The 26,645-nt window shown below is 40.4% G+C and overlaps 2 protein-coding genes across 9 annotated transcripts in view; one reads left to right on the forward strand and one right to left on the reverse strand.

The window, feature by feature from the left end:
• The first annotated feature begins 238 nt into the window (after positions 1-238).
• LOC148886519 (immunoglobulin superfamily member 11) lies at positions 239-14,998 on the forward strand. Of its 4 annotated transcripts, none has more exons than XM_089016863.1 (8): positions 239-482; positions 2,316-2,470; positions 2,564-2,630; positions 2,709-2,840; positions 11,913-12,068; positions 12,901-13,023; positions 13,112-13,355; positions 13,711-14,998. In XM_089016863.1, exons 1-7 carry the CDS (start codon positions 419-421, stop codon positions 13,324-13,326), a joined length of 912 nt encoding a protein of 303 aa, XP_088872989.1. In that variant the 5' UTR covers positions 239-418; the 3' UTR covers positions 13,327-13,355; positions 13,711-14,998. The 4 variants fall into 4 exon arrangements, with proteins under 4 accessions (XP_088872989.1, XP_088872987.1, XP_088872990.1 ...); XM_089016861.1 differs by having other exon boundaries at positions 13,112-13,322; XM_089016864.1 differs by having other exon boundaries at positions 13,115-13,355.
• Positions 14,999-15,150: 152 nt separating this feature from the next.
• The window catches only part of LOC148886520 (pecanex-like protein 3), a 23,803-nt gene continuing 12,308 nt past the window's right edge, over positions 15,151-26,645 (reverse strand). For all 5 annotated transcript variants that reach the window (XM_089016858.1, XM_089016859.1, XM_089016856.1 and 2 more), the window contains 22 exons: positions 26,413-26,584; positions 26,182-26,292; positions 25,964-26,055; positions 25,761-25,870; positions 24,342-24,447; positions 24,165-24,257; positions 23,915-24,065; positions 22,603-22,747; positions 22,326-22,503; positions 22,140-22,248; positions 21,925-22,054; positions 21,010-21,068; positions 20,709-20,924; positions 20,379-20,632; positions 19,453-19,683; positions 19,264-19,367; positions 19,024-19,171; positions 18,709-18,939; positions 18,349-18,623; positions 18,109-18,278; positions 16,237-16,631; positions 15,151-16,113 (listed from right to left, as the gene is read on the reverse strand). In XM_089016858.1, the coding sequence (XP_088872984.1) occupies positions 15,961-16,113; positions 16,237-16,631; positions 18,109-18,278; positions 18,349-18,623; positions 18,709-18,939; positions 19,024-19,171; positions 19,264-19,367; positions 19,453-19,683; positions 20,379-20,632; positions 20,709-20,924; positions 21,010-21,068; positions 21,925-22,054; positions 22,140-22,248; positions 22,326-22,503; positions 22,603-22,747; positions 23,915-24,065; positions 24,165-24,257; positions 24,342-24,447; positions 25,761-25,870; positions 25,964-26,055; positions 26,182-26,292; positions 26,413-26,584 (3,633 nt within the window). In that variant the 3' untranslated portion in view covers positions 15,151-15,960. The remainder of the gene's footprint in view (positions 16,114-16,236; positions 16,632-18,108; positions 18,279-18,348; positions 18,624-18,708; positions 18,940-19,023; positions 19,172-19,263; positions 19,368-19,452; positions 19,684-20,378; positions 20,633-20,708; positions 20,925-21,009; positions 21,069-21,924; positions 22,055-22,139; positions 22,249-22,325; positions 22,504-22,602; positions 22,748-23,914; positions 24,066-24,164; positions 24,258-24,341; positions 24,448-25,760; positions 25,871-25,963; positions 26,056-26,181; positions 26,293-26,412; positions 26,585-26,645) is intronic.

The raw sequence follows: 26,645 nt of genomic DNA on the forward strand, positions 1-26,645 counted from the left end.
AAAGCACTGTACGAGAAATAGAAATTAGCTCTATTGAAAAACGGTTTCATTTTTTCTTGATTAAAACCACGGACACGCATCACGGTTTGTGTCGTGTGACTACAAAAATGGCTACTCGAACAGCTGCACTTTATTGGGAGAAATTGAACCGTTCAGGTGTGTGTTGATTGGATCAGTCATTTGTTTTTCAAACACAAGGTTTTTCCACTTGTTATGACCATTCCCACTGCGGCGACAACGTTATCATAACACTGCCGCCATTGTTTTCCCCACCAAAGTGACGATGAGAGGTGAGGTGAGGCCGCTGTTGCTCGATACATTAATCACGCATGCCTAGTTTTCTTTTTGGGAACATGGACGGTGCGGGGAAGAGAAAGGAGAGAGGCGAGCTTGTTTCTCGCACTGCTTCCTGTCAGCCATGGGTGCCCTTGCACGACGCGCGCTATGGATCCTGTACGTGTGTTTTACGGCCCTGCGGACAAGTGAGTACTTTTTATTTGTTATACAAATAAATAAATATATATTAACACAATAAGAAATAAAATACAACCAAGAAAGACAATACAGGCACACTTTTGATTGACACGAGCAGTGACGTATTTACAGCAAGTGTGTATTACTAGTACAATACATATGGATTCAATTTGCGCTTTAACAACAGCTGAAGCTGTAACAAAGCATTTAAAATGGACAACTATTATACACAGGAAATAAAGCAGTCACAAAGATAGTAGAAAACATCAGGGAGTAAAACTAATGTGAAGTCTGAATACATGTTTGCAATCGATTAAATAACTTATTCCGTGCCATTTTGAGGCAATAGGGGGGGGGATATAGCACTAAAAAGAGGCAGAAAATGGCAACAAAGCTCAGTGTAAGAAATTAATCAGCCCATTTCCCTAGGCTGATTAATTCCTTACACGGAGCTTACTTTCTCGCCCTCTTCTGCCTCTTTTTGGTGCTACACAAAGTTTTCATACCAAAAAAGTACAGCAAAATGCATTGACGTGACGGAAGGACTGCTATAATGTGTCCTTTTTTCGGTCAGGGGCGTTCCTTCAGTGACGTCACATACGGACTCGTCACCAACTCAAAAACAAGACTTCCGGAATATTCAGTGCGAGTCTTAAAACGTAAAATATAGCTATATGCGGTGGAATCTTTGTAAAATACGCTCAGTAGAAGTCATTTGAAGCCATTTTACAAATTATGGACACAGCCTTTAAGTTTTTTATTGCAATTATATTATAACAAACTATAATATTTTATAGATTACAATATGTAATGTTTAGAAATATTTAGGAATGTTAAGTTCAGCAACAGGTATAATTTATTTCTGAAATCTTATAATTATAAATTATCATGTATAAAATATCATCAAATAAAATCTTAAACTCTTGAGGGGAAAAAGGGTCACTTTATCAAGAATATCTGTTGAAAATTTGATGTTCACCAGGGTTACTGTCATTTTTTTCCTCTGAAATGTAAGACCCCCTGCCTGCTATGTTAGCATTATCCTGTATGAGCATTAGAATGGGATATTCATGTGATTCATGCTTTGCATTTCTTAGCACTTGGATATTGTGTGGGTAACTAAGTTGCTTTTCCAACTGCGCCTCAATTAGTTTTGGCTCCACGTTAGAGCTGTCAAGTTCAATTAGTTGCACACGCACATACACAAAAAATGTAGCTGGGAGGGGTGGCAGGAATGGGTTCATTATTTCTAGGTCAGAAGGAAATGAGGGCGTGAAAAAGTGGATCAATGACAAGCATTATTAAATGCATTAGGTTTTATTTAGCGAAAATTATATGCTGTGAGCGCATACGTTTGATGGAGTACACTTGATCACCTTTTTCCTTTTCCAAAGAAAGAATTAAATGTATACAAGTCAAGATATTAACTCATTCACTGCCAGACATGTGCACTTCAGTGCCAGGGTTTTTGTCATTGTCACTCAAACTCCTGAACCCACAGAATATTGACTTTTAGTACTATATAAACATTCAATGCAGCGTAATAAATATTAGACTCTCTTCTTTCATCAGAAAAAAAAGACTTAATTCCTAAATTATATGGGTCTGGAGTTATATGAGCTTGAAATGGGGGCAGCTGTCCAAAATACAATGCAGTACATACATATGGTTTATATAGCGTTTTAACAACAGCTGAAGCTGGAACAAAGCGCTAACATGGAAAAAGGTAAATTCTGCCCCCTTGTGGAAGGGGAAAAAAAACATTGCCAGAGGTCTGGCCAGCGCTTTATCGGCAACCACGACTCTTCAACTCAATTTTTGGTCTTCATTTCTTTCTTCAGATGCTCTGAGGGTGTCCATGAGAGAGGCTACAGTGGAGGTGGTCCGAGGAGATTCCGTCATCCTGCCCTGTTCCTTCTTCACTTCCGGTTCTCTCTCCCGTCTCAACATCATCTGGACGCTGGCTCCCCTCTCCAGTCCAGAATCCCCCATTCAGGTCCATCCAAACCTTTTGATTCTGAATTTTCGTGAAAGAAATGTGCGGAAATCATAATTTAAAGAGGAAGAATGTTTTTTTTTGGCATTCTAGGTGATCGTGTATGATCACGGCCAGATTATAGAAGACCCCTCTCTTATTGGAAGGGTAGGCTTTACAGGTATAGCCACTTTTTAATTGACTGTTTTTTCCAACTTTACATAATATGTGGAGAAAAGGTGACCCATTTGCTTGGCAGGAATCCCATGGAGTGCGGACATCATGGTGAACGACACTCGCATCTCCGACGCTGGCATTTATCGCTGCATGGTCAACAACCCTCCGGAGATAACAGACGCCGGCATCGGAGAACTGATGCTCAGCGTTTTCAGTAACTATAGTATTCGTGGATTTAAAGAGTCAGATTTTTTTGGGATGATAGATTAAAAAAAATACAACGATGAAAATAAGGACCGTGTATAGTCAGGCGTTTTTTAGCCCGGAAAAAAAACAACCAATTTTTAGTAAGGCGTTTTTAGCGCCAAAAAACGACCATGTATAGTAAGGTATTTTTGAGCCGATAAAAACGACCATGTATACTGTATAGGAAGCCGTTTTTAGCCGAAAAAAAAACGACCATTTATAGTAAGACGTTTTTTTCCCAAAAAAAGCGACCATGTATAATAAGGCGTTTTTAACCCAAAAACACGACAGTGTATCGTAAGATTTTTTAGGCCCAAGAAAAGACCATGTACAGTAAAGTGTTTTTAGCCCAAAAAATACGACCATGTATCGTAAGGCATTTCCAGCCAAAAAAAACGACCATGTATATAACGAAATTCTTTGCCAAAAAAAACCACCATGTATAGTAAGGCGTTTTTAGCTGAAAAAAAAAACGACCATGTATAGTAAGGCGTTTTTAGCTGAAAACAAAAACCACCATGTATAGTAAGGCGTTTTTAGCCCAAAAAAACGACCGTAACGCGTTTTTAGCCGAAAAAAAAACGACCATGTATTGTAATGTGTTTTTAGCCGAAGAAAAACAACCATTAATAGTGAGGCGTTTTAGCCGGAAAAAATGACCATGTAAAGTAAGGCGTTTTTAGCCCCAAAAAAAACGACCATGTATAATAAGGCGTTTTTCCCAAAAAAAGCGACCATGTATAGTAAGGCGTTTTTAACCCAAAAACACGACAGCGTATCGTAAGATGTTTTAAGCTAAAAAAATGACATGTACAGTAAGGCGTTTTTCGCTGAGTAAAAAACGACCATGAAAAGTAAGGTGTTTTAACCAAAAAAGAAAGACCATGTATAGTAAGGCGTTTTTAGCCCAAAAAACGACCATATATAGTAAGGCATTTTTAGCCGAAAAAACCCGACCATGTATAGTAAGGCGTTTTTAGCCCCCCAAAAAACGCCCGTAAGGCGTTTTTAGCCGAAAAAAACGACCATGTATAGTAAGGCGTTTTTAGCCGAAAAAAACGACCATGTAAAGTAAGGCGTTTTTAGCCCAAAAAAACGACCATGTAAAGTAAGGCGTTTTTAGCCCCCAAAAAAACGACCATGTATAATAAGGCGTTTTTTCAAAAAAAAAGCGACCATGTATAAAGGCGTTTTTAACCCAAAAACACGACAGCGTATATCGTAAGATGTTTTAAGCTAAAAAAAATGACATGTACAGTAAGGCGTTTTTCGCTGAGTAAAAAACGACCATGAAAAGTAAGGTGTTTTAAGCGAAAAAGAAAGACCATGTATAGTAAGGCGTTTTTAGCCCAAAAAACGACCATATATAGTAAGGCATTTTTAGCCGAAAAAACCCGACCATGTATAGTAAGGTGTTTTTAGCCCCCCAAAAAACGCCCGTAAGGCGTTTTTAGCCGAAAAAAAACGACCATGTATAGTAAGGTGTTTTTAGCCGAAAAAAACGACCATGTAAAGTAAGGCGTTTTAGCCCAAAAAAACGACCATGTAAAGTAAGGCGTTTTAGCCCAAAAAAAACGACCATGTATAGTAAGGCGTTTTTAGCCCAAAAAAACAACCATGTATTGTAAGGCGTTTTTAGACCGAAAAACAAGACCAATAGTCCCACAATGGGGGAAAAAGGATTGATGTGGGTCAGTGTTAGTGCACATGTTTGTGGTTTTGAGGTTCCAGGTTCAATCCCCGCCGTCACCATTTGGGATTTTTTTTGGGCTAAAAACGCCTTCCTATACATTGATTGTTTTTTTCAGCTGAAAACATCTTACTATAAGGAAGGGGAGGCTGGGAGGTGCTGAGGTATGGAGGATTAGCCCCAAAAAAACAACCATGTATAGTAAGCCCTTTTTAGCCCAAAAAAACGACCATGTATAGTAAGGTGTTTTTAGCCGAAAAAAACGACCATGTATAGTCAGGCGTTTTTAGACCGGAAAAAACGACCATGTATAGTAAGGTGTTTTTAGCCCCAAAAAACGACCATGTATAGTAAGACGCTTTTAGCCCGAAAAAAACGACCATGTAGAGTAAGGTGTTTTTAGCCCAAAAAAACGACCATGAATAGTAAGGTATTTTTGAGCCGATAAAAAGGACCATGTATAGTAAGGCGTTCTTTGCCGGGAAAAAACGACCATGTATAGTAAGGCGTTTTTAGCCCAAAAAAACAACCATGTATAGTAAGGCGTTTTTGAGCAGAAAAAAAAGGACCATGTATAGTAAGGCGTTTTTGGCAGAAAAAAGCGACCATGTATATATAGTAAGGCGTTCTTAGCCGAAAAAACGACCATGTATAGTAAGGCGTTTTGAGCCCAAAAAAACAACCATGTATACTAAGCCGTTTTTAGCGGAAAAAAACGACCATGTATAGTAAGGCGTTTTTAGCCCAAAATAAGAACCATGTATAGTAAGGCGTTTTTTGGCTGAAAAAAACGACCATGTATAGTAAGGTGTTTTTAGCCCAAAAAAACGACCATGTATAGTAAGGTGTTTTTTTGCCGAAAAAAAATCGACCATGCATAGTAAGGCGTTTTTAGCCCGAAAAAAACGACCACGTATAGTAAGGCGTTTTTGGCTGAAAAAAACGACCATGTATAGTAAGGCGTTTTTGGCTGAAAAAAACCCACCATGTATAGTAAGGCGTTTTTTGGCTGAAAAAAACGACCATGTATAGTAAGGTGTTTTTAGCCCCAAAATCGACCATGTATAGTAAGGCGTTTTTAGCCCGAAAAAAACGACCACGTATAGTAAGGCGTTTTTGGCTGAAAAAAACGACCATGTATAGTAAGGCGTTTTTGGCTGAAAAAAACGACCATGTATAGTAAGGCGTTTTTGGCTGAAAAAAACCCACCATGGGCTTACATAGTAAGGCGTTTTTTGGCTGAAAAAACCGACCATGTATAGTAAGGTGTTTTTAGCCCAAAAAAACGACCATGTATAGTAAGGCGTTTTTTTTGCCGAAAAAAAACCGACCATGTATAGTAAGGCGTTTTTAGCCCGAAAAAAACGACCATGTATAGTAAGGCGTTTTTGGCTGAAAAAAAGGACCATGTATATATAGTAAGGCGTTCTTAGCCGAAAAAACGACCATGTATAGTAAGGTGTTTTTAGCCCCAAAAAAACGACCATGTATAGTAAGGCGTTTTTAGCCCGAAAAAAAACGACAATGTATATATAGTAAGGCGTTTTTGGCTGAAAAAAGCGACCATGTATATATAGTAAGGTGTTTTTAGCCGAAAAAAACGACCATGTATAGTAAGGCGTTTTGAGCCCAAAAAAACGACCATGTATCGTAAGGTGTTTTTAGCCCAAAAAAATGACCATGTATATAGTAAGGCGCTTTTGGCTGAAAAAAAATGACCATGAATAGTAAGGTGTTTTTAGCCCCAAAAAAACGACCATGTATAGTAAGGCGTTTTTAGCCCAAAATAAGAACCATGTATAGTAAGCCGTTTTTATCGGAAAAAAACGACCATGTATAGTAAGGTGTTTTTAGCCCCAAAAAAACGACCATGTATAGTAAGGCGCTTTTGGCTGAAAAAAAACGACCATGAATAGTAAGGTATTTCTGAGCCGATAAAAAGGACCATGTATAGTAAGGCGTTCTTTGCCGGAAAAAAACGACCATGTATATTAAGCCGTTTTTAGCGGAAAAAAACAACCATGTATAGTAAGGCGTTTTTAGCCCGAAACAAACGACCATGTATAGTAAGGCGTTTTTGGCTGAAAAAAAGACCATGTATAGTAAGGCGTTTTTAGACCGAAAAAAACGACCATGTATAGTAAGTCGTTTTTAGCGGAAAAAAACGACCATGTATATATAGTAAGGCGTTTTTAGCCAAAAGAACGACCATGTATAGTAAGGCGTTTTGAGCCCAAAAAAACAACCATGTATAGGAAGCCGTTTTTAGCGGAAAAAAACGACCATGTATAGTAAGGCGTTTTTGGCTGAAAAAAAGGACCATGTATATATAGTAAGGCGTTCTTAGCCGAAAAAACGACCATGTATAGTAAGGTGTTTTTAGCCCCAAAAAAACGACCATGTATAGTAAGGCGTTTTTAGCCCGAAAAAAAACGACAATGTATATATAGTAAGGCGTTTTTGGCTGAAAAAAGCGACCATGTATATATAGTAAGGCGTTTTTAGCCGAAAAAACGACCATGTATAGTAAGGCGTTTTGAGCCCAAAAAAACGACCATGTATCGTAAGGTGTTTTTAGCCCAAAAAAATGACCATGTATATAGTAAGGCGCTTTTGGCTGAAAAAAAATGACCATGAATAGTAAGGTGTTTTTAGCCCCAAAAAAACGACCATGTATAGTAAGGCGTTTTTAGCCCAAAATAAGAACCATGTATAGTAAGCCGTTTTTATCGGAAAAAAACGACCATGTATAGTAAGGTGTTTTTAGCACCAAAAAAACGACCATGTATAGTAAGGCGCTTTTGGCTGAAAAAAAACGACCATGAATAGTAAGGTATTTCTGAGCCGATAAAAAGGACCATGTATAGTAAGGCGTTCTTTGCCGGAAAAAAACGACCATGTATATTAAGCCGTTTTTAGCGGAAAAAAACAACCATGTATAGTAAGGCGTTTTTAGCCCGAAACAAACGACCATGTATAGTAAGGCGTTTTTGGCTGAAAAAAAGACCATGTATAGTAAGGCGTTTTTAGACCGAAAAAAACGACCATGTATAGTAAGTCGTTTTTAGCGGAAAAAAACGACCATGTATATATAGTAAGGCGTTTTTAGCCAAAAGAACGACCATGTATAGTAAGGCGTTTTGAGCCCAAAAAAACAACCATGTATAGGAAGCCGTTTTTAGCGGAAAAAAACGACCATGTATAGTAAGGTGTTTTTAGCCCCAAAAAACGACCATGTATAGTAAGGCGTTTTTAGTCGAAAAAAACGACCATGTATAGTAAGGTGTTTTTATCCCAAAAAAACGACCATGTATAGTAAGGCGTTTTTAGCCCAAAAAAACGACCATGTATAGGAAGGCGTTTTTAGCCGAAAAAACGACCATGTATAGTAAGGCGTTTTTGGCTGAAAAAAGCGACCATGTATATATAGTAAGGCGTTTTTAGCCGAAAAAACGACCCTGTATAGTAAGGCGTTTTGAGCCCAAAAAAACAACCATGTATAGTAAGCCGTTTTTAGCGGAAAAAAACGACCATGTATAGTAAGGCGTTTTTGGCTGAAAAAAACGACCATGTATAGTAAGGCGTTTTGAGCCCAAAAAAACAACCATGTATAGTAAGCCGTTTATAGTAAGGCGGTTTTAGCCCAAAATAAGAACCATGTATAGTAAGGCGTTTTTTGGCTGAAAAAAACGACCATGTATGGTAAGGCGTTTTTTGGCCGAAAAAAAACCGACCATGTATAGTAAGGCGTTTTTGGCTGAAAAAAAGACCATGTATAGTAAGGCGTTTTTAGACCGAAAAAAAAAACGACCATGTATAGTAAGTCGTTTTTAGCGGAAAAAAACGACCATGTATAGTAAGTCGTTTTTAGCGGAAAAAAACGACCATGCATAGTAAGGCGCTTTTGACTGAAAAAAAACGACCAGTAAGGCGTTTTTTTGCCGAAAAAAAGGACCATGTATAGTAAGGCGTTTTTAGCCCAAAAAAAGGAGCATGTATAGTACGGCGTTTTTGGCTGAAAAAAACCACCATGTATATATAGTAAGGCGTTTTTTGGCTGAAAAAACGACCATGTATAGTAAGGCGTTTTTGGCAGAAAAAAACGACCATGTATATATAGTAAGGCGTTTTTTGGCTGAAAAAAAACGACCATGTATAGTAAGGCGTTTTTGGCTGAAAAAAACGACCATGTATATATAGTAAGCTGTTTTGAGCCCAAAAATCAACCATGTATAGTAAGCAGTTTTTAGTCGAAAAAAACGACCATGTATAGTAAGGTGTTTTTAGCCCAAAAAAACGACCATGTATAGTAAGGCGTTTTTAGCCCGAAATAAACGACCATGTATAGTACGGCGTTTTTGGCTGAAAAAAACGACCATGTATATATAGTAAGGCGTTTTTAGACCGAAAAAAACGACCATGTATAGTAAGGCGTTTTTTTGGCTGAAAAAAACGACCATGTATAGTGAGGTGTTTTTAGCCCAAAAAAACGACCATGTATAGTAAGGCGTTTTTGGCTGAAAAAAAGACCATGTATAGTAAGGCGTTTTTAGACCGAAAAAAAACGACCATGTATAGTAAGTCGTTTTTAGCGGAAAAAAACGACCATGTATAGTAAGTCGTTTTTAGCGGAAAAAAACGACCATGCATAGTAAGGCGCTTTTGGCTGAAAAAAAACGACCAGTAAGGCGTTTTTTTGCCGAAAAAAAGGACCATGTATAGTAAGGCGTTTTTAGCCCAAAAAAAGGAGCATGTATAGTACGGCGTTTTTGGCTGAAAAAAACGACCATGTATATATAGTAAGGCGTTTTTTGGCTGAAAAAAACGACCATGTATAGTAAGGCGTTTTTGGCTGAAAAAAACGACCATGTATATATAGTAAGGCGTTTTTTGGCTGAAAAAAACGACCATGTATAGTAAGGCGTTTTTGGCTGAAAAAAACGACCATGTATATATAGTAAGGCGTTTTTTGGCTGAAAAAAACGACCATGTATAGTAAGGCGTTTTTGGCTGAAAAAAACGACCATGTATATATAGTAAGCTGTTTTGAGCCCAAAAATCAACCATGTATAGTAAGCAGTTTTTAGTCGAAAAAAACGACCATGTATAGTAAGGTGTTTTTAGCCCAAAAAAACGACCATGTATAGTAAGGCGTTTTTTTGCCGAAAAAAAGGACCATGTATAGTAAGGCGTTTTTAGCCCAAAAAAAGGAGCATGTATAGTACGGCGTTTTTGGCTGAAAAAAACGACCATGTATATATAGTAAGCCGTTTTTTGGCTGAAAAAAACGACCATGTATAGTAAGGCGTTTTTGGCTGAAAAAAACGACCATGTATATATAGTAAGGCGTTTTTTGGCTGAAAAAAACGACCATGTATAGTAAGGCGTTTTTGGCTGAAAAAAACGACCATGTATATATAGTAAGCTGTTTTGAGCCCAAAAATCAACCATGTATAGTAAGCAGTTTTTAGTCGAAAAAAACGACCATGTATAGTAAGGTGTTTTTAGCCCAAAAAAACGACCATGTATAGTAAGGCGTTTTTAGCCCGAAATAAACGACCATGTATAGTACGCCGTTTTTGGCTGAAAAAAACGACCATGTATATATAGTAAGGCGTTTTTAGACCGAAAAAAACGACCATGTATAGTAAGGCGTTTTTTTGGCTGAAAAAAACGACCATGTATAGTGAGGTGTTTTTAGCCCAAAAAAACGACCATGTATAGTAAGGCGCTTTTGGCTGAAAAAAAAACGACCATGAATAGTAAGGTATTTTTGAGCCGATAAAAACGACCATGTATAGTAAGGCGTTTTTAGCCCGAAAAAAACGACCATGTATAGTAAGGCGTTTTTGGCTGAAAAACACGACCATGTATAGTAAGGCGTTTTGAGCCCAAAAAAACGACCATGTATAGTAAGGCGTTTTTTTGCCGAAAAAAAGGACCATGTATAGTAAGGCGTTTTTAGCCCAAAAAAAGGAGCATGTATAGTACGGCGTTTTTGGCTGAAAAAAACGACCATGTATATATAGTAAGGCGTTTTTTGGCTGAAAAAAACGACCATGTATAGTAAGGCGTTTTTGGCTGAAAAAAACGACCATGTATATATAGTAAGGCGTTTTTTGGCTGAAAAAAACGACCATGTATAGTAAGGCGTTTTTGGCTGAAAAAAACGACCATGTATATATAGTAAGCTGTTTTGAGCCCAAAAATCAACCATGTATAGTAAGCAGTTTTTAGTCGAAAAAAACGACCATGTATAGTAAGGTGTTTTTAGCCCAAAAAAACGACCATGTATAGTAAGGCGTTTTTAGCCCGAAATAAACGACCATGTATAGTACGCCGTTTTTGGCTGAAAAAAACGACCATGTATATATAGTAAGGCGTTTTTAGACCGAAAAAAACGACCATGTATAGTAAGGCGTTTTTTTGGCTGAAAAAAACGACCATGTATAGTGAGGTGTTTTTAGCCCAAAAAAACGACCATGTATAGTAAGGCGCTTTTGGCTGAAAAAAAAACGACCATGAATAGTAAGGTATTTTTGAGCCGATAAAAACGACCATGTATAGTAAGGCGTTTTTAGCCCGAAAAAAACGACCATGTATAGTAAGGCGTTTTTGGCTGAAAAACACGACCATGTATAGTAAGGCGTTTTGAGCCCAAAAAAACAACCATGTATAGTAAGCCGTTTTTAGCGGAAAAAAACGACCATGTATCGTAAGGCGTTTTAAGCAGAAAAAAAGGACCATGTATAGTAATGCGTTTTTTGCCGAAAAAAAAAAACAACCATGTATATATATAGTAAGGCGTTTTTAGCCCGAAAAAAAACGACCATATATAGTAAGGCGTTTTTAGCCCCCCCCCCCAAAAAAAAACGACCATGTGTTTTTAGCCCAAAAAAAGACCATGTATAACAAGGCGTTTTTGAGCCCATAAAAAGGACCATGTATAGTAAGCCGTTTTTAGCTAAAAAAAAACGACCACGTATATTATGGCATTTTTAGTCCAAAAAAAACACCCATGTATTATAGTAAGGCGTTTTTAGCTGAAAAAAACGACCATGAATAGTAAGGCGTTTTTAGCCCAAAAAACGACCATGTATAGTAAGGCATTTTTATCCGAAGAAAAAGACCATGTATAGTAAGCCATTTTTAGCCCCAAAAAACGACCAAGTATATATAGTAAGGTGTTTTCAGCCCAAAAAAACGACCATGTATAGTAAGGCGTTTTTTAAGCAAGAAAAAGGACCATGTATAATAAGGCGTTTTTCGCCCAAAAAAGGAATGATTCATGGTTAAACAAGTCCAAAACAATCAACGTTGACACGTCATTCTGCTTTTTTTCACCCACAGTCGCACCATCACTGCCCGCATGCCAGTGGGACGGAGAAATGGAAGCGGGGGGCAGCGTCACCTTGTCCTGCTCGGTTGCCGAGGGCGTTCCCACTCCAGAGATCCGTTGGGATAAACTCAACCCAGTGGAAATTTCCCTACCCATCAACATGGAAGGTCAGAAGTTGATCTTTTCGCTTGTTGAGGACACTGCTCGTTGCACTTTATTAGCAAGAGCAAGAGCTATCAGTTGTACGGGAGTGGTCCATCGAGGAAAAGGTTTCTTCAGTCGTCATCTGTACTTCATTGAAGGTGTCGGACGTTCCGCTCCTCATCCGAAGAGCTTCGTCAGCGAACTAAAGTTGTGCTGGTAAATAATAATAATAATACATTTCATTTATAAGCGCCTTTCTAAACTCTCAAGATCACTTCACTCAGCCCGGAAGTAACTCAAATAGATATAAAGTGAGCTATCTAGCCAATAGATAGCTAATAGATAGATAGCTAGCCAGCGAGATAGCCAATCTATAGCTATCCAGCTCGATAGTTAATAGGTAGGCAGCCAGTGAGATAGCTGATAGCGAGCCAGCGATTTGGCTAATAAATAGCCAGCTAAATAGCTAGTAGATAGCTAGCCAGCCAGCTAATAGAGAGCTAGTCAGCCAGATAGCTAATAGATAGCGTTCACTCGTCCCAGAACTCAAATAGATAGAAAGCTAGTTAATAAATAGATAATAGCTAGCCAGCTAGATAGGTAATAGTTAGCTAGATAGCTAATATATAGCCAGCTAGACAGGTAATCTGGCCCTATATATATCCATAATGGATTCAGGTGGTGGTGATTATCAAAGCCGATACGACTGATATATATATATATATATTTAGAGCCAAATTTACCAGCACAACTTTAGTTTGCTGACGAATTTCTTCGGATGAGGAGCGACATGTCCGGCACCTTTTAAACCATCGTTTACTAATGTCATTCTCAAATGTTCTAATTTTTCTTCAGGAGAGCTGTCGGGTTCGGTCCAGATCGTCAATGTGTCTTTCCAGACTTCTGGCCTTTATCGTTGCTCCGCCTCCAACATCCTGGGAACGGAGAACTGCTACATCAACTTGTCCGTCTACAGCGGTGAACACCACGTTTTTGTCTCCTGTTTTCCTCCGGTTCCTTTCACACCGGACTGATGCTTTTTGGATCGCTTTTGTTTTGTTTTCAGCAGTGGCGCAAAGCGACTCGGGGATCTTGCAGGGGGTGCTGCTGACTTTGTCCATGAGCATTTTGCTGCTGGCCTTGCTGGTGCTCTTGGCGTGGCTTCATCGTACCGGCCAGGACGGCCGACGGAGGGTCTCCAAGGAGGAAGAGGAGGAGGAGGAGGAAGGCTACAATGAGATCCGCGACACGCCGTCCCTGATGAAGCGTTCCTTTGTGTAAGACGCCATCATGGAATAAAAGGAACACAGGTCACTCAAAATTGCAAGTATACTTTTTCAGTGTGTGTATGTATATAGATAGATAGATAGATAGATAGATAGATAGATAGATAGATAGATAGATAGATAGATAGATAGATAGATAGATAGATAGATAGATAGATAGATAGATAGATAGATCTATATATATCTATATCGGCTGTGATAATCACCAAAGCCGGCTAGATAGCTAATAGGTAGCTAGCCTGCTAGATAGCTACCCAGCCAGATAGCTAATAGATAGCTAGCCAGCTAGATAGAAATAAAATATTTTTTGCTTTTTTTTTTGGTTGAATTTTGCAAATTCAATCAAGTCATTGTTTTGTGTGTGTGTCCTTGTGTTCAGGCGACACAAATGACCTTGTGACCTTCAGCATTCCAGCTCTCGTTATGTAAGTTGGTGGAATCGGGTAAAAAGCACTCCATGTGCAAATGAGACACAAAACCTTTAATTTAAATAGAAGAAAAAAAAATCACGTTAAAAAAACTGTACAGAACATTTAACGTTGACTTAAATAAAGACTCCCCTTTTGAAAAAAAAAAAACAGATGATGAGATGGGTGTGTAAAAAAAAAAGTAAAAACAGAAATCATCCAAAATTGCACATTTTAAATGTGAGGCTTCACCCCCCCCCACCCCGCCTTGATCATCTTTAGTGTCTCATATAACCCCGAATTTCCAATCCTAATAAAATAGGTTTATATCTTTAAATATATACTTAGATATGAAACATGCTGTACATAGTTGCAGAGATTAAGAAATCCCTTTTTTTGACTTTGACTGACACCCAAGCTCTGACCGCCATTTTGTGCTTTGCATTTCTCTTGAGCAAAAAAAAAAAAAAACAAGATAAAGCAAATCAAATATTCTACTGGCTGCTGCTGTTTCACATAGCGATAAAATATTAAGGGCGACTTGGATTTTAGCAGAATCATGCAAAACCCACCAAAACTCCGCTTAGTTGGAATCTCAGTGAGAGAATAATTGATTGACTTGGAAATTAGGTCGCTCGCCACCGTGACAAAAAATGTCACATATTGATCGATTATTTTTGGGGTTCTACTGCATGATCCGCTCACCAAAGTGCACAAAGGGGGAAAAAGGAGCTTCACTTAAAGTGACTTTTTGACGTACTTCCAGTTCAGCCCCTTCGTTGAGATGACAATCCTGATTTGAGGAGCAAAAACAAGAAAATAAGCAAGCTGCCAAAAAGCACATGATACAAACAAATCCCAAGATGTAAGACTGTATTCCTCCAATATATATCCATCCTCTATTTTCATTTTTTTTTAATCCTTGACTTCCAACTAAAACGCTGGATTGCAGTAGTGACTTGGTTGACTCGTTAGTTAGTAGTTTAGCGTGAGATGCAGAAGCAGTAGTCGAGTGGGATTGAAGGAAGCGATGCGGGCAAGGGCATCTTCAAACTTTTCAAGTAAAGAAGAAAAACACACAAATAAAAATCCTCCAAATAGTGAAGGGAAGAAAAAAAAGGGTTTGTGATCAACACAATTTTTTTTTTACGATCGGATTGGAGGTTGTAAACAAGCAGTTCGAGCACCACGGGCCAAAAGAGGAAATGCGGGTGAGGAGATTCCTTTTGATTTTGGGTTTGGAGTTTGTTGGGTGGAGGGGTCGAAACAAGGCTTCTTGTGGTGTCCACACAGTCTTCCATGCTCCAGTTCATAAACAATCATCAAGCAAAAGGAAAGAAATAGATCCCTTAGAATTGCACTGGCCTTCCTGGCCTATTAGCACACACACACACACACACATTCCTGTTTCAATCCTTTTTTGAGGTCCGGATAACTCAAGATAAGGAGTGGGGATCACCGTTGCTGATAAATGTAGAGAAGAACTAGTGATACATTTGAACACTAAATGTCACCCCATTTCCCACTTCAACTTCTTTAAAAACAAAGCAATAAAAAGTGGACCTGAAACTTGAAATAACAGCAGGAGTGAGGTTTCTGAATGGGTACATTCAAAGTCCTCACCCCTGTGGTGAATTTGGTTAAAATATCTTTTTTTTTGTGGTATGAACTTGTTCCTCTCATTAACCACGCAGACACACACAGTGAATAAAAAGTGTGTGTATCTGAGTGAAATGAAAATACAAAAAAAAAAAAAAAAAATCATTTGGGGTGAATTTGTGAGGAACTTTCTGAAACTTTAATAGATGCATATATAGACCCTCTAGAAGCCTTTAGGATGTAAACTTGTGAGGACCGGCCAAAAGGTCCTCACTTGTCAAAAATGTCCTCACTATGGTATAAAATAAGAATGGTCCTCACAAGACTAGTCATACAAACACACACACACACACACACACACACACACACACACACACACACACACACACACACACACACACACACACACACACACACACAATCACGTACACACAAAACGCCCCCCGACCCAAAAAGATCTTCATGAAGATGACTTTGGGAGCGACATGCTGGGAGACCGTAAACCAAAAAATCGATTTCTTCATGATCAAACCCTGCCTTGTGGATCCATAGGCCATAAAAAACGATTGAATGAGGACTTGAGTGGAGGCGTCCAGGAGAAGATTGGAGGTGGGTGGTGGGCATCAGCGCAGGTGCTCGAGTAAAGGCAACTCTGTGGATTCGTCAGGCGGTGCGGGGGCATCCCCTGCCGGTAGCAGGCAGGAATCCGCTGACCGCGTTGCTCCCAGCGGATCTTGTGTGGGACTGGCCTCCTGTGGGGGTCCGGGGGGCGGCGGCTGTGGGAATTGTAGAAGGCGGTTAAAATACTTCAAATGAGAGAAGATTCTTGTGGTGAGCTATTTTGCCACTGACTTGTTGCATATGACAAAGGTGGCAGACATTTTGGTGACATTCCTCACCTGCGTGTGGACGGCATGGACGTTTCCTCCATCACCCTCACCCGCTGCCGCCAGCCCGTTAAAGCCCTTCCGGCTGGAAAAACTCCACTTCCCAAAATGGCTCTCAAAATGGAGCATGTTGCCGTGGGCGAGGCCAGCCCGCTGGCCCGCCCTGTGACTCGAGTTCTCCAGGAAGCCGGCGGGGCAAATGCGTTCGGTTACCAGCAGAGGGGGCGGAGCTACGGAGCCGCTGTTGGACAGATGCTGACCCAGTAGACCCTGGATGGAGGACGTGTGCTGGAGCGATGAAGGGAGTCCCACGTCCATTCGGCTCTCCGATTGGCTGATCAGAGCCAGGGGGAGGGGTTGCGGGTGGTGAGACCAGTTTTGGGTTGGGCCGACTGGGTTGTCCGTACCTGATGGGCAAAAGTGCACAAAACATTTTGACCCAATTTAGGAATTAACTCATTTTTTTTCTGATGAAAGAAGAGCGTCTAAGGTTTCTTAAAATATATATTTTTTCCCCGAATATATATATATATATATTGAATGTTTACGTAGTCCTAAAACTGAATAGTCTGTGGGTCCTGAAATTGGAGCGAAAATGACAAAAACCCTGGCACTGGAGTGGACACATTTTTGCACATCGTCTGCCAGTCAATGAGTTAATGAATACCATATTTTCCGATGTATAACATGCACCTTCAATGAATGAAAATAAAGTTTTCCAAATAGAATATAAATAGTTTTGCAAATTTTCCAAAATATAAGGTACACCACAATATAATTTCTTTTTTGTGGGCGGGAAAAGAAAGCTTGTACCCTTCTTCTTGTGCAACATAAATTCATACAGTATTTTCCGGTGTATAAGGTGCACCCCCAGTAATGGTGGATTTTCAAACTTTTTTCCATATATCGTATAAGGCCACCTGGACTATAAGGCGCACCTTCAATGGATGAAAAAAAGTTTTACAAATAAAATATATAAATATATAAAAGTTTTCCAAATATAAGGTGCACCACATTATAAGGAGCTACAGTAGAGGCTGGGGTGACACACTACTTTTTCTAATATATAAATATATAGTTTTCCAAATGTTCCTAAATACAGTAAAGTCTCGTTATATCGATATTCAAGGGAGTCCGAAAAAATATCGATATAACCGGGACTATCGATATATCCGACCCTGTTTGCATGTAATTTTCTCCGTGCGTGCATAGAAATAGCATCGATATAACCGGGACTATCGATATATCCGATATCGATATAACGAGACTTTACTGTATAAGGTACCCCACATTATAATTTCTTGTTTGGGAGCAGGAAAGGAAAGATTGTACCCTTCTTATGGAACATAATTTACTGTATTTTCAAGGGTATAAGGTGCACCCCCAATCACACATATAAGGTGCACCAAAGTATAAGGCACACCTTCAAGGAATGTAAAAAATGTTTTCCAAATAGAAAATATAAATATATTTTTTTTTTTCCCCGAATATAAGGCGCACCACATTATTAGGTACTACAGTAAAGGCTGGGGTGACGCACTACTTCTTCTACAGGAGGAAAAAAAGTCTGTGGCCGCCGACAGTAGTTGCAAGACCTGTTGAGGCGCAATATTACTTCGCAAATAAGTCACACTGGCGTATAAGGCGCAGGGTCATCTTTCGAAGAAAATCATGGCTTTTGGGTGCGCCTTATACACCGGAAAATATGATAAATTATTTTCAAAATTGAAGTAAAAAATATTTGAAGTTTTGGTTGGGACTTTAGCAAGCATCATGGCACTTGACATGCTTGATTTGCTATGGTGGGCCGAATAAAATGATGTGGCGGGCCTGATTTGGCCCCCAGGGCCTCGACTTTGACGCCTATGCAGTAGAGCGTTTTACCCATCAAAGATTGCATGGTGGCAATGTGTGGCTGGGGAAGGCCCGAAGCCGGCGTGCTCTGGGTGGTATGGATGGCGACGTTAGTCGTGATGGAGGCGGAACCGGCGCCGCAGTCCGAGTCCTCGATGTTTCCGCCGCTGTTGCAACCGGCGCCGCATCCTTTCTGCATCCTGTGAGAAAAAAAAAAATCACATCCATAACCGCCGCTAAATCTGACGGTCCATATCTGGCGTGTGGTACCTGTCCCAGCTATTGATAAGCCAGTTGTAGATATTATGGGGGCTGACAGGGCCCCCCCACACGGAGCGAAGTTGAGCGTGGCCGCCAGCGTACGATGTGGTGAGGGGCGACACGTAAATGGGGTAACCGATGGGCTGGTCGCACGACGAGTTGATCATGTTCCTCAGGGCCTGCTTGGCGTTCTGAATACTGCCGCGTTCCGGGTTGCGGTTGCGCATGAAGACCAGCTCCTGTTGTTGACCGGCCCACAGCCCACGTACGCACTCTCGGTTAACCTAGAAAAAGGATCACAATGTTGTCACACAAAAAAAGGCAATTTCGCGAAATAGAAGATGTCCAACAAAATGGCGGCCGTCCAACCTTGATGACCCGGAAGCTGAGGAACCTCTTGTTCAACATGATGATTTTGTACTCGTCGCTGCCGTCGTCCATGATGTGACGCAACGCCAAAAGAGAAGGCATGTTGGCCAGGATGGCGCTGCGCCAAACGGGGTCGCCCTCGTGCGATATCAACATTTTCTCCTCGTTGGTGGTGATGGCGTCATACAGCACCGCGGGGTCTTCATACTCGTCCGGGGACGTAAAATGGTCCTGAGGGATGCGAGAAATAACGCATCAGGGGGCGTGATGTAAACCTCCAGGGAAGATTTTTCCCGCTGGGCTGAAAAACGGCACCTGATGCAACTTGAGGGACATTCGCACTCCGGGTGCGACGACTCGATTCAGCAAGTCCATATCTGCAAAGACCCACTCGTCTCGTGGAGATGTGATGCGAAAGTCTCCCTTGAAGAGTGCGTGGAGGCCGTAGAGGAACGGCTCCAAGCTGCCAAAATCGGAATTGGGTATGAACAGTGAACTTTTGCACTCAATGAGCAAAAAAAATATACGAATAAAAATGGTAGTCGGTAGTCTCACCTTGCAGACATGCTGTGGGAGGCGGTGCCCAAAGCTCTTCTTCCCAAGATGCACAAGCCAAAACATAGACTGACCAAAGGAGAATCTCGATCGCTTGTAACAGGCTGCAAATGTAAAACACAAAACGTTCAATCAACTTCAACGAGACGGCAATTTTACAAATGACAAATTTCCTGCGCAAAGACAAACCGTTTGACGCCTGCTATTACAATACTGAATCCAGTCCAAGTAAATCATGCAGAAAGAGGACGGCGTGATCCCGGAGGCCCTGTGGTCGTAGTCCTCGTCGATGTTTAGGTTGAAAGTGGGGTCGCTGTCGACGTAGTTGGCTCCGAGGCAAGGTCGCAATGCCTCCTGGATCACTTCGTTCGCTAACCATTCCTCCAATTTAGGTGATCGGCTCACATAGTAAATGATGCTCTGTCAGGGAAAGCAAACATGTCACATCAATAGACAAAATGTACTAAAAGCTAATAATGAACAGTCGCGATATATACCATATTTTCCATACTATAAGGTGCACCTAAAAGCCTTCCATTTTTTCATAAACTGACCATACACCGTATAATCCAGTGCGCCTAATATAAATCTTCGAACTTTTAGTGTCATTTTTATCATTTTATATTTCGTATTATCAATTTTAAGTACTGTGTCGGCGCAGATGCTGCCCGCTGACTCAAATACGCACGGGTTCCTACGCATGCGTGCTGTTGAAAAATCACTCTTCCAGCTAATGGAGAAGCCAGAAGAGGTCGCCCAACACACGCGCTCGGATTCAGGCGGACTCCGTAAGAAAAAAAGCAGTGTACAGTTCTACAGGAGATGTTGCCGAGACTGTATAACTACTGCATTGAGTGTCGTCACGCAGTAGATTGCTGTGCGAGTGTGTGATATAATGGCTGGCCAAAATTGTAGTCCGCGTTGACGGCTGCTTGCGTGTTGCAATGCCAGGCGTAGAATTAAAAAAAGGGTCAGTTGTCCGTGGTCGTAAATCGCGCCGGTGTATATACATATATATATACATGTATATGTATATATACATTTTTTTTTCTTCAGACTATAAGGCGCATTGGATTATAAGGTGCAACTTCAATATGTATATATTGAACTCTCACCTTGACATAGTAGGTGATGAGAATCTTGCGGAGGTCAAACACTTGCAGCATGGAAGCGGCGTTGTTGTCACTGATGCTGTAACCCTCCAGCACATACTTAGTGGCCGCCACTTCCCAGGCGAGCCAACGTTGGCCGAAGGCGGCGTTAAACGATAGCATGTGTGGCAGGTGACCCGGCTCGCAGCAGCAGCAGCCTTCGTCTTCTTCGACGCCTTCTGTGATGGCCTCGACTTCCCTCTGCTGACAGTAGGTGCCTGCAGGAAGAAGACCGAATCCATGTTAAAGTGCAACTTTTAAATAGAAAAATTGAGAATGGTGATGGCTGCTCACCTCTGAACTCCAACCCCCTCAGCTGAAAGGTCACCAGGCCGTTGCCGATCTCGATGATGTGCACCAACGCGTTGAGGTAGTCGGAGGCGAGAATGAAGCAGTCGCCCGTGTTATAGTTGCCCCAGCGACCAAGTAGCAGATCTCCACACAGGCTGTGCTGCAGCGAACGGGTCAGGTGCTCGTAGAAAATGGAGTTTAGGTTGTTGTCGTCAGCACCTGGCGAGAAAAGATGACAGTGACGCATCAGCTAAGCTGGGTCGAAGAAAGCAGAGATGTGATTAATGGTGTCGACAGGGCAGACCTGGATTACGGTCCAGTTGAGTTGCAAGTCTGGTGTTGGAGTGGTCAACCCTCTTGGTGCTAACAACACAGATTAGCATTAGCATTGCACTGCTTAGATGTTTTTGGGTCAATATATTCAAACTTTTTTTTCATGCTTTTGCAACAGTGGCCGTTGTAATCAAGCCCTTTACAGATGCAAAAAATAAATATGATAATAATAATACATACAAAAAAACCTGGTCTCATGCATTGTAAATAGCACAAGCACCTTATGTCAAGTCAATACTGTTACATATATCAAATATGCGTTTTATACTTATACTTTGCACTATGTACAGTTACTTTTATTTTTTTGTACAATAGTACATTTCAATCTCCAGACATTTTCTTTTGTGCATAGAATACTTTAGTTTATCTTTGACCCCCCCCCCCCCCACTTCTTTCAATGCTGTAGATTGCAAATTTCCCCATTGCGGGACTATTAAAGGCTTTCTGATTCTGAAAATAACATTATATAACTGTACAAATAAAACGCAAATAAATACTAATAAATACAAATAAATCAAATACAATTATATATATATAAAATTTTATTTGATGTATTTGTTATATTTATAATTTTATATTTATTTTATTTTATTATATATATATTTAGTTATGTATTTATATTTATATATCGAATTTTGTTATATTTATATGTATTTATTATACACACTACATAAACATGCAAATGTTTCATTTAATTTCAACCAGTAGTTAAATTAAAAGAATCTAAAAAAAATAAATACAATGCTGAAAACACAGTGATCCCTCGCCCCTTTGTGTACATTTTAACCATCCTAATAACAATAGAAAATAAAATCAGTTCAACAAATAGAACGTACAGTATGTGGCTAGTGAGTGAAATAAAGTTTCAGATATTTAAATAACATACTTGTAATCTCGCTCCCAGAATTTAACGGGTCTGGTATACGAGGTGACAAAAACGGCGCTGCCCAGGACCGGGTTGAGTGGGGTAGAAAAGATGGCTGAAAAGATGGCTTGCACAAAGAGCACGGCAGAATCTGCGGAACAAGGGTGTTAAGGGCATTTTGCGAGGTCATGAAGCAATCGGCGATGTCACATTGAGCGAATCGGATTTAAGGATACGCGGCACGGCAAAGGGCTGGGCGAAGGCGTGGAACGCCGAACCCCAGGTGATCTGCCAGGGAGCGATGTAAGTCAACACGAAGCGTAATTTATATAACAGGTCCCACATCTGAAAACAAAACAAAGCAAGCTGCGTTGTTATTTCATGTAAAAACATATGAAATGAGCACCGAGGCGCAAACTGACCTTGCTGAAAAGAATAGACATGAAGTAATAGTCGATCAAGAAGGTCTCCGAGAAATGCGGGTAATCATAGTGGAAGAAGAGCGTGGTGAAGCATAGCGTGACGTACTGCTGCGAAGGGGCGCAGAAGGATGTACGCAGCAGCTTCATGCCCGCGATTGAAATGAACAGCGCTCGGCCACTGCAAGACACAGTGTTACACGTGCATAAAAAAAAATCAACACAATAAATACAATTTCGACATGTTTTGCTCAGATGTCACATTGGTGCAGTGACTTACTAGATATCCAGTTCTTTATGACTCTGCCCAACGGCGCGTGCTTCCGTCGTGAGCGAGTTGAGCACGACCGCCGGATAGATGAAATACTTCTCCACACACTGAAGCCACGCGTATAGCTTCTCGAACCACATCAGCTGAGCAGCATCTGGTGACCAATAAATCAATCAATAAATAAAAAGATCTTGTTCAATCAAACACGGCCCGACATCCGGAAAGTTGATTCTTTTTGCAGGGATGCATCTGGGAAATTTAAAAAGGGGTCCAAACGGCCCCCTTCTGTCTGAAAAGGGGGCCAAATTAAAAACTTGAGGGGCCCGATTTAACTACATTGCCAAAGTATACAAACCAAAATACATTCAGTGGAGCATTTTTCTAAATTGCAAAATCTCTTTCCATCTATCCATCCATCATCTATCTATCCATCTATCTATATATATTTTCTAATATTACAGCTACTTAAAATGATGCTAAAAACACCATTAGAATGTTGATCAATGTGAAAGATATACTTGTGGAAAAAATACCCACATTTCAACTTGATGAAAATTTCATGTTTGCTACTACAGACGCTCCCCAGCTTATGAACATTTGAGTTACGACGTTACGGTACATACGAACATTTTTGTGGGTACAGTATGTCGAAAAATGTTAGGAGAAGATGCTCTCAGTTAGATGTTGTATTGTGCGCCTTTTTCCGGCAGAGCTCGCTTGCAATTGGCTGCATAGAGTATGTGGGCGGGGTGGAGATCCCTCTTCACAGTTGATGTTCCAGGAGGATGTGATGCATAACAAAAGGTAATGGCTGCTGGCACGTAATTCAGTAATTACGTGCCAGCAGCTTCAGTAATGGCTAACTGAAGCCCCAAGGATATATGTCGTCGTATTAGAGTAGGTGTGAATTTATTTTACAACTGTTAAAAGTGTCTGAGTTTTATACTTCCCGTTCAGTGTTTGACTTAAACATTCCATACAAAACTTAGCACTGAAGCAACTTACAACCAAATTCACCTTACAAACGGATCTCGTTCGTAAGGTGGGGAGCGTCTGTCTGTATTATACACCGACTTAGATCCAACCAAGCAAACTGGACTATAACTCCACCAACTGTGTAGCAAGTGAGAAGAAAAAACATAACGCTACCGCGCTGTGAAAATCCCTGATGGAGGTTAAATGCATTTCTCAACAGCACTTCAACTTGAGACCTTGACGGGGTTTCATTTAATCCTCGCCGAGGCCTCCAGAGGGAGAAGCCGATAACGGCATTTTACAATGACTTGAGCCCGGAGTGGATCAAGAGCGACGAGATACTCACCTCGGACTTCAAACTGACTGTACTCTTTGGATCGGAGCACCGGGTGAGCCAGGCAGAACCACGGCAGCTGTTTGCGAAGCTGAGGCAAGAGATAGTGAGTAATAAAGCCCACAACCCCCGCCAGGATATATAAGACAAAGCTGAGTGCAGGCTGTGAGGGGGAAAGAGAACAACGAGGACCAAGTGAGCAATCGACGTCAAAATGGCGTGAAGGAAAAACGGCCAAGTAATGTCGGAAAATTGAACTCGCCTGAAGTGCGATGAAAACCGTACTGGCACTGATGGCGAAAGTGATGACGGCCATGAGGGGGCACATGACGAGGTCCGAATGAAGAATTTCTTTCTACGGTGGGGAAAGCAAACGGCTTTAAAGCGAACGATTTTGATGAAATCATGTTAGGAGGCCTCAATGTCTTTTTATTTTTACCACGGAGTTGCAGAGCTTCTCTGGAAGAGGATCCTTGATTTCCACAGGGGGGTCTTCTGGCGTGCGATTCTCCAGCTCGGGTAATAATTTGGATCGGAGCAATGACCTAAAAGCAGACGGACGGGAAAGAATGAGCCAACCGTATTTTCCAGACTATCATATTATAAGGCACACCTTCAACGAATTGTTAGAAACAAAATGGAAGACTTTTAACCCTCCTGTTGTCCTCATTTTCTATACACACACACACACCGTGTCCTTTGGGTCAACTTGTCCTTCACCATAACATGTGATATCCTAAGCAAAGGAAAAATTTGTGCGAAAAGGATTTTTGTAGAATTTTTTTTTGCGTTTCAATGGCTAAACAGTGTTTTTTTTCCCCTCCAATGACCCATTTAGAACAATACAGAACAATACATTACAAGAAAAATATATGAAAATAACAATTCTGTAGTTGGGGACAATCTAAGAAAAAATATACAATTTCAAGTTAAAAAAATATAATTCAGAGTGTTTTTTGGGCATTTTTAAGCACAGTTTGGGGACATTTTGACCCAAATACCATCTGCGTAGTTTTTTTTTGGTACCGCTTCATTGTAAACGCTATTTCGATTTTTCTATATTTGGTACAATCTAGGAAAAGTCAAAACATTTAAAGTTAAAAAAAATAATTTAGGGTGTTTTTTGGCCATTCTTAATACAGTTTAAGGTCATTTTGACCCGAATACTATCTTTGTACCTTTTTTTGTACAGCTTCATTGGAAATTGGAATAAAAAAAAATCAATTTTTTTATAGTTGGGGACAATCTAGGAAATGTCAAACAATTTCAACTTAAATTTTTTTTTAACACAGTTTTGGGTCATTTTGACCCAAATACCATCTTTGTACAGCTTCATTGGAAATTGTAATAAAAATGACATTTCCATTTTTATATAGTTAGGGACAGTGTAGGAAAAGTCATAACATTTCAAGTTTAAAAAAAATACAATTTTGGGTGTTTTTAGGCATATTTAACACCGTTTTGGGTCATTTTGACCCAAATACCATCTTTGTAAAGCTTCCTTGGAAATTGGAATAAAAACGAAATTTCTATTTTTCTATAGTTGGGGACAATCTCCGAAAAGTCATAACATTTCAAGTTAAAAAAATATTTAGTTTGTTTTTTGGGGGGATTTTTAACAGTTTTGGGTCATTTTGATCCGAAGACCACAGGAGGGTTGAGCGCGGCTTATAGTGCGGAAAGTATTGTCCTCATAATTTCAGAATGGACAGCTGTTTAGTCTATCATTCGATGTTGCCTACATCAATATGTATTGTATTGTATTGTATAGATAATTCAATTTGAAATATCTGAACAAAAAAGAATCCCCAAATCAAATAAATTGTTATTCATGACTTTAGGAAACCAAAATACTAACCACAGGATGGTGGGGTCACTACTTTGGCGACTCAGGTGGTAGGACAAAGCAAGCAGCAGGCCGCAAAATACCGAGAACAACACGGGCACATGGGCATCCCCCCACGGCGCCTTTGAGTGGTAAGAGAACAAGAGTTGACCGTTATGGCACCGCCTTTCAACTTTTAGGCACCGTATTGAACAAGAGATTCATGTTGCGCTCACATTTATGGCGCCCAGGCAAAATCCATACAACAGAGCGGCCACTAGCACGCTGCGGAGGAGGCTGAACAGAGATGAGAGGGGGCTGGTGGTGGCTGAGGAGAAAAGAGGAGTGGATCAATGCAGCACAACAAAAACAATGCGTGGAGTTCAAGCCACTTATCTCTTTTACTGACAAGGCCAAATAATACATTGCGACACCTCAAGAGTGACAGTCTTACCCGTTCCGCCAAAAACATGCATGTCGATCTGCTCCAACAGACACATGACAAAAGTATTGACCTGAGGTAGCAAACCAAACAGGAAGATGACCGGGAAACACAATGTGAACACTGCACATGGACAAGAAGAGATAAAACAGAATAAGTGATGTGTTTTTTTTTAATTCTCACAGGTTGTTTCCTTTTCTGTCGGTTTAAAAAGTCAATTGTAATGAAATCGGGAAGATTTACCCAGCAGCATATCACGGACACAAAGTAGGAAATGCGCGGAAAAGAACGTAACGCCGTAGAGGGTGAATGGTTGAAGGCTTTCGCAACGGCCGGACAAATCGAAGATCCAGATCAGGACGCAGCATAAGCAGAAGTAAACAGGGCGACTGTACACGATGATCCAATTATGACCCTGTTCGTAAAAGAAAACGGACATGAATTGTCAACAATTGGGAAAAACGGAAAGGTTTTAA

The sequence above is a fragment of the Hippocampus bargibanti genome, linkage group LG16, assembly GCF_051943395.1.
Source record: "Hippocampus bargibanti isolate YZ-2025 linkage group LG16, ASM5194339v1, whole genome shotgun sequence".
Taxonomy (NCBI): Eukaryota; Metazoa; Chordata; class Actinopteri; order Syngnathiformes; family Syngnathidae; genus Hippocampus; species Hippocampus bargibanti.

Excerpts from the sequence above, each read along its gene's own strand:
- LOC148886519 (XM_089016861.1), top strand. The coding sequence starts at position 419 with ATGGGTGCCCTTGCACGACGCGCGCTATGGATCCTGTACGTGTGTTTT. Across the intron at positions 2,631-2,708 it reads TGGAAGGGTAGGCTTTACAG|GAATCCCATGGAGTGCGGAC; the intron begins GTATAGCCACTT and ends TTTGCTTGGCAG. Across the intron at positions 13,024-13,111 it reads CAACTTGTCCGTCTACAGCG|CAGTGGCGCAAAGCGACTCG; the intron begins GTGAACACCACG and ends TTTTGTTTTCAG.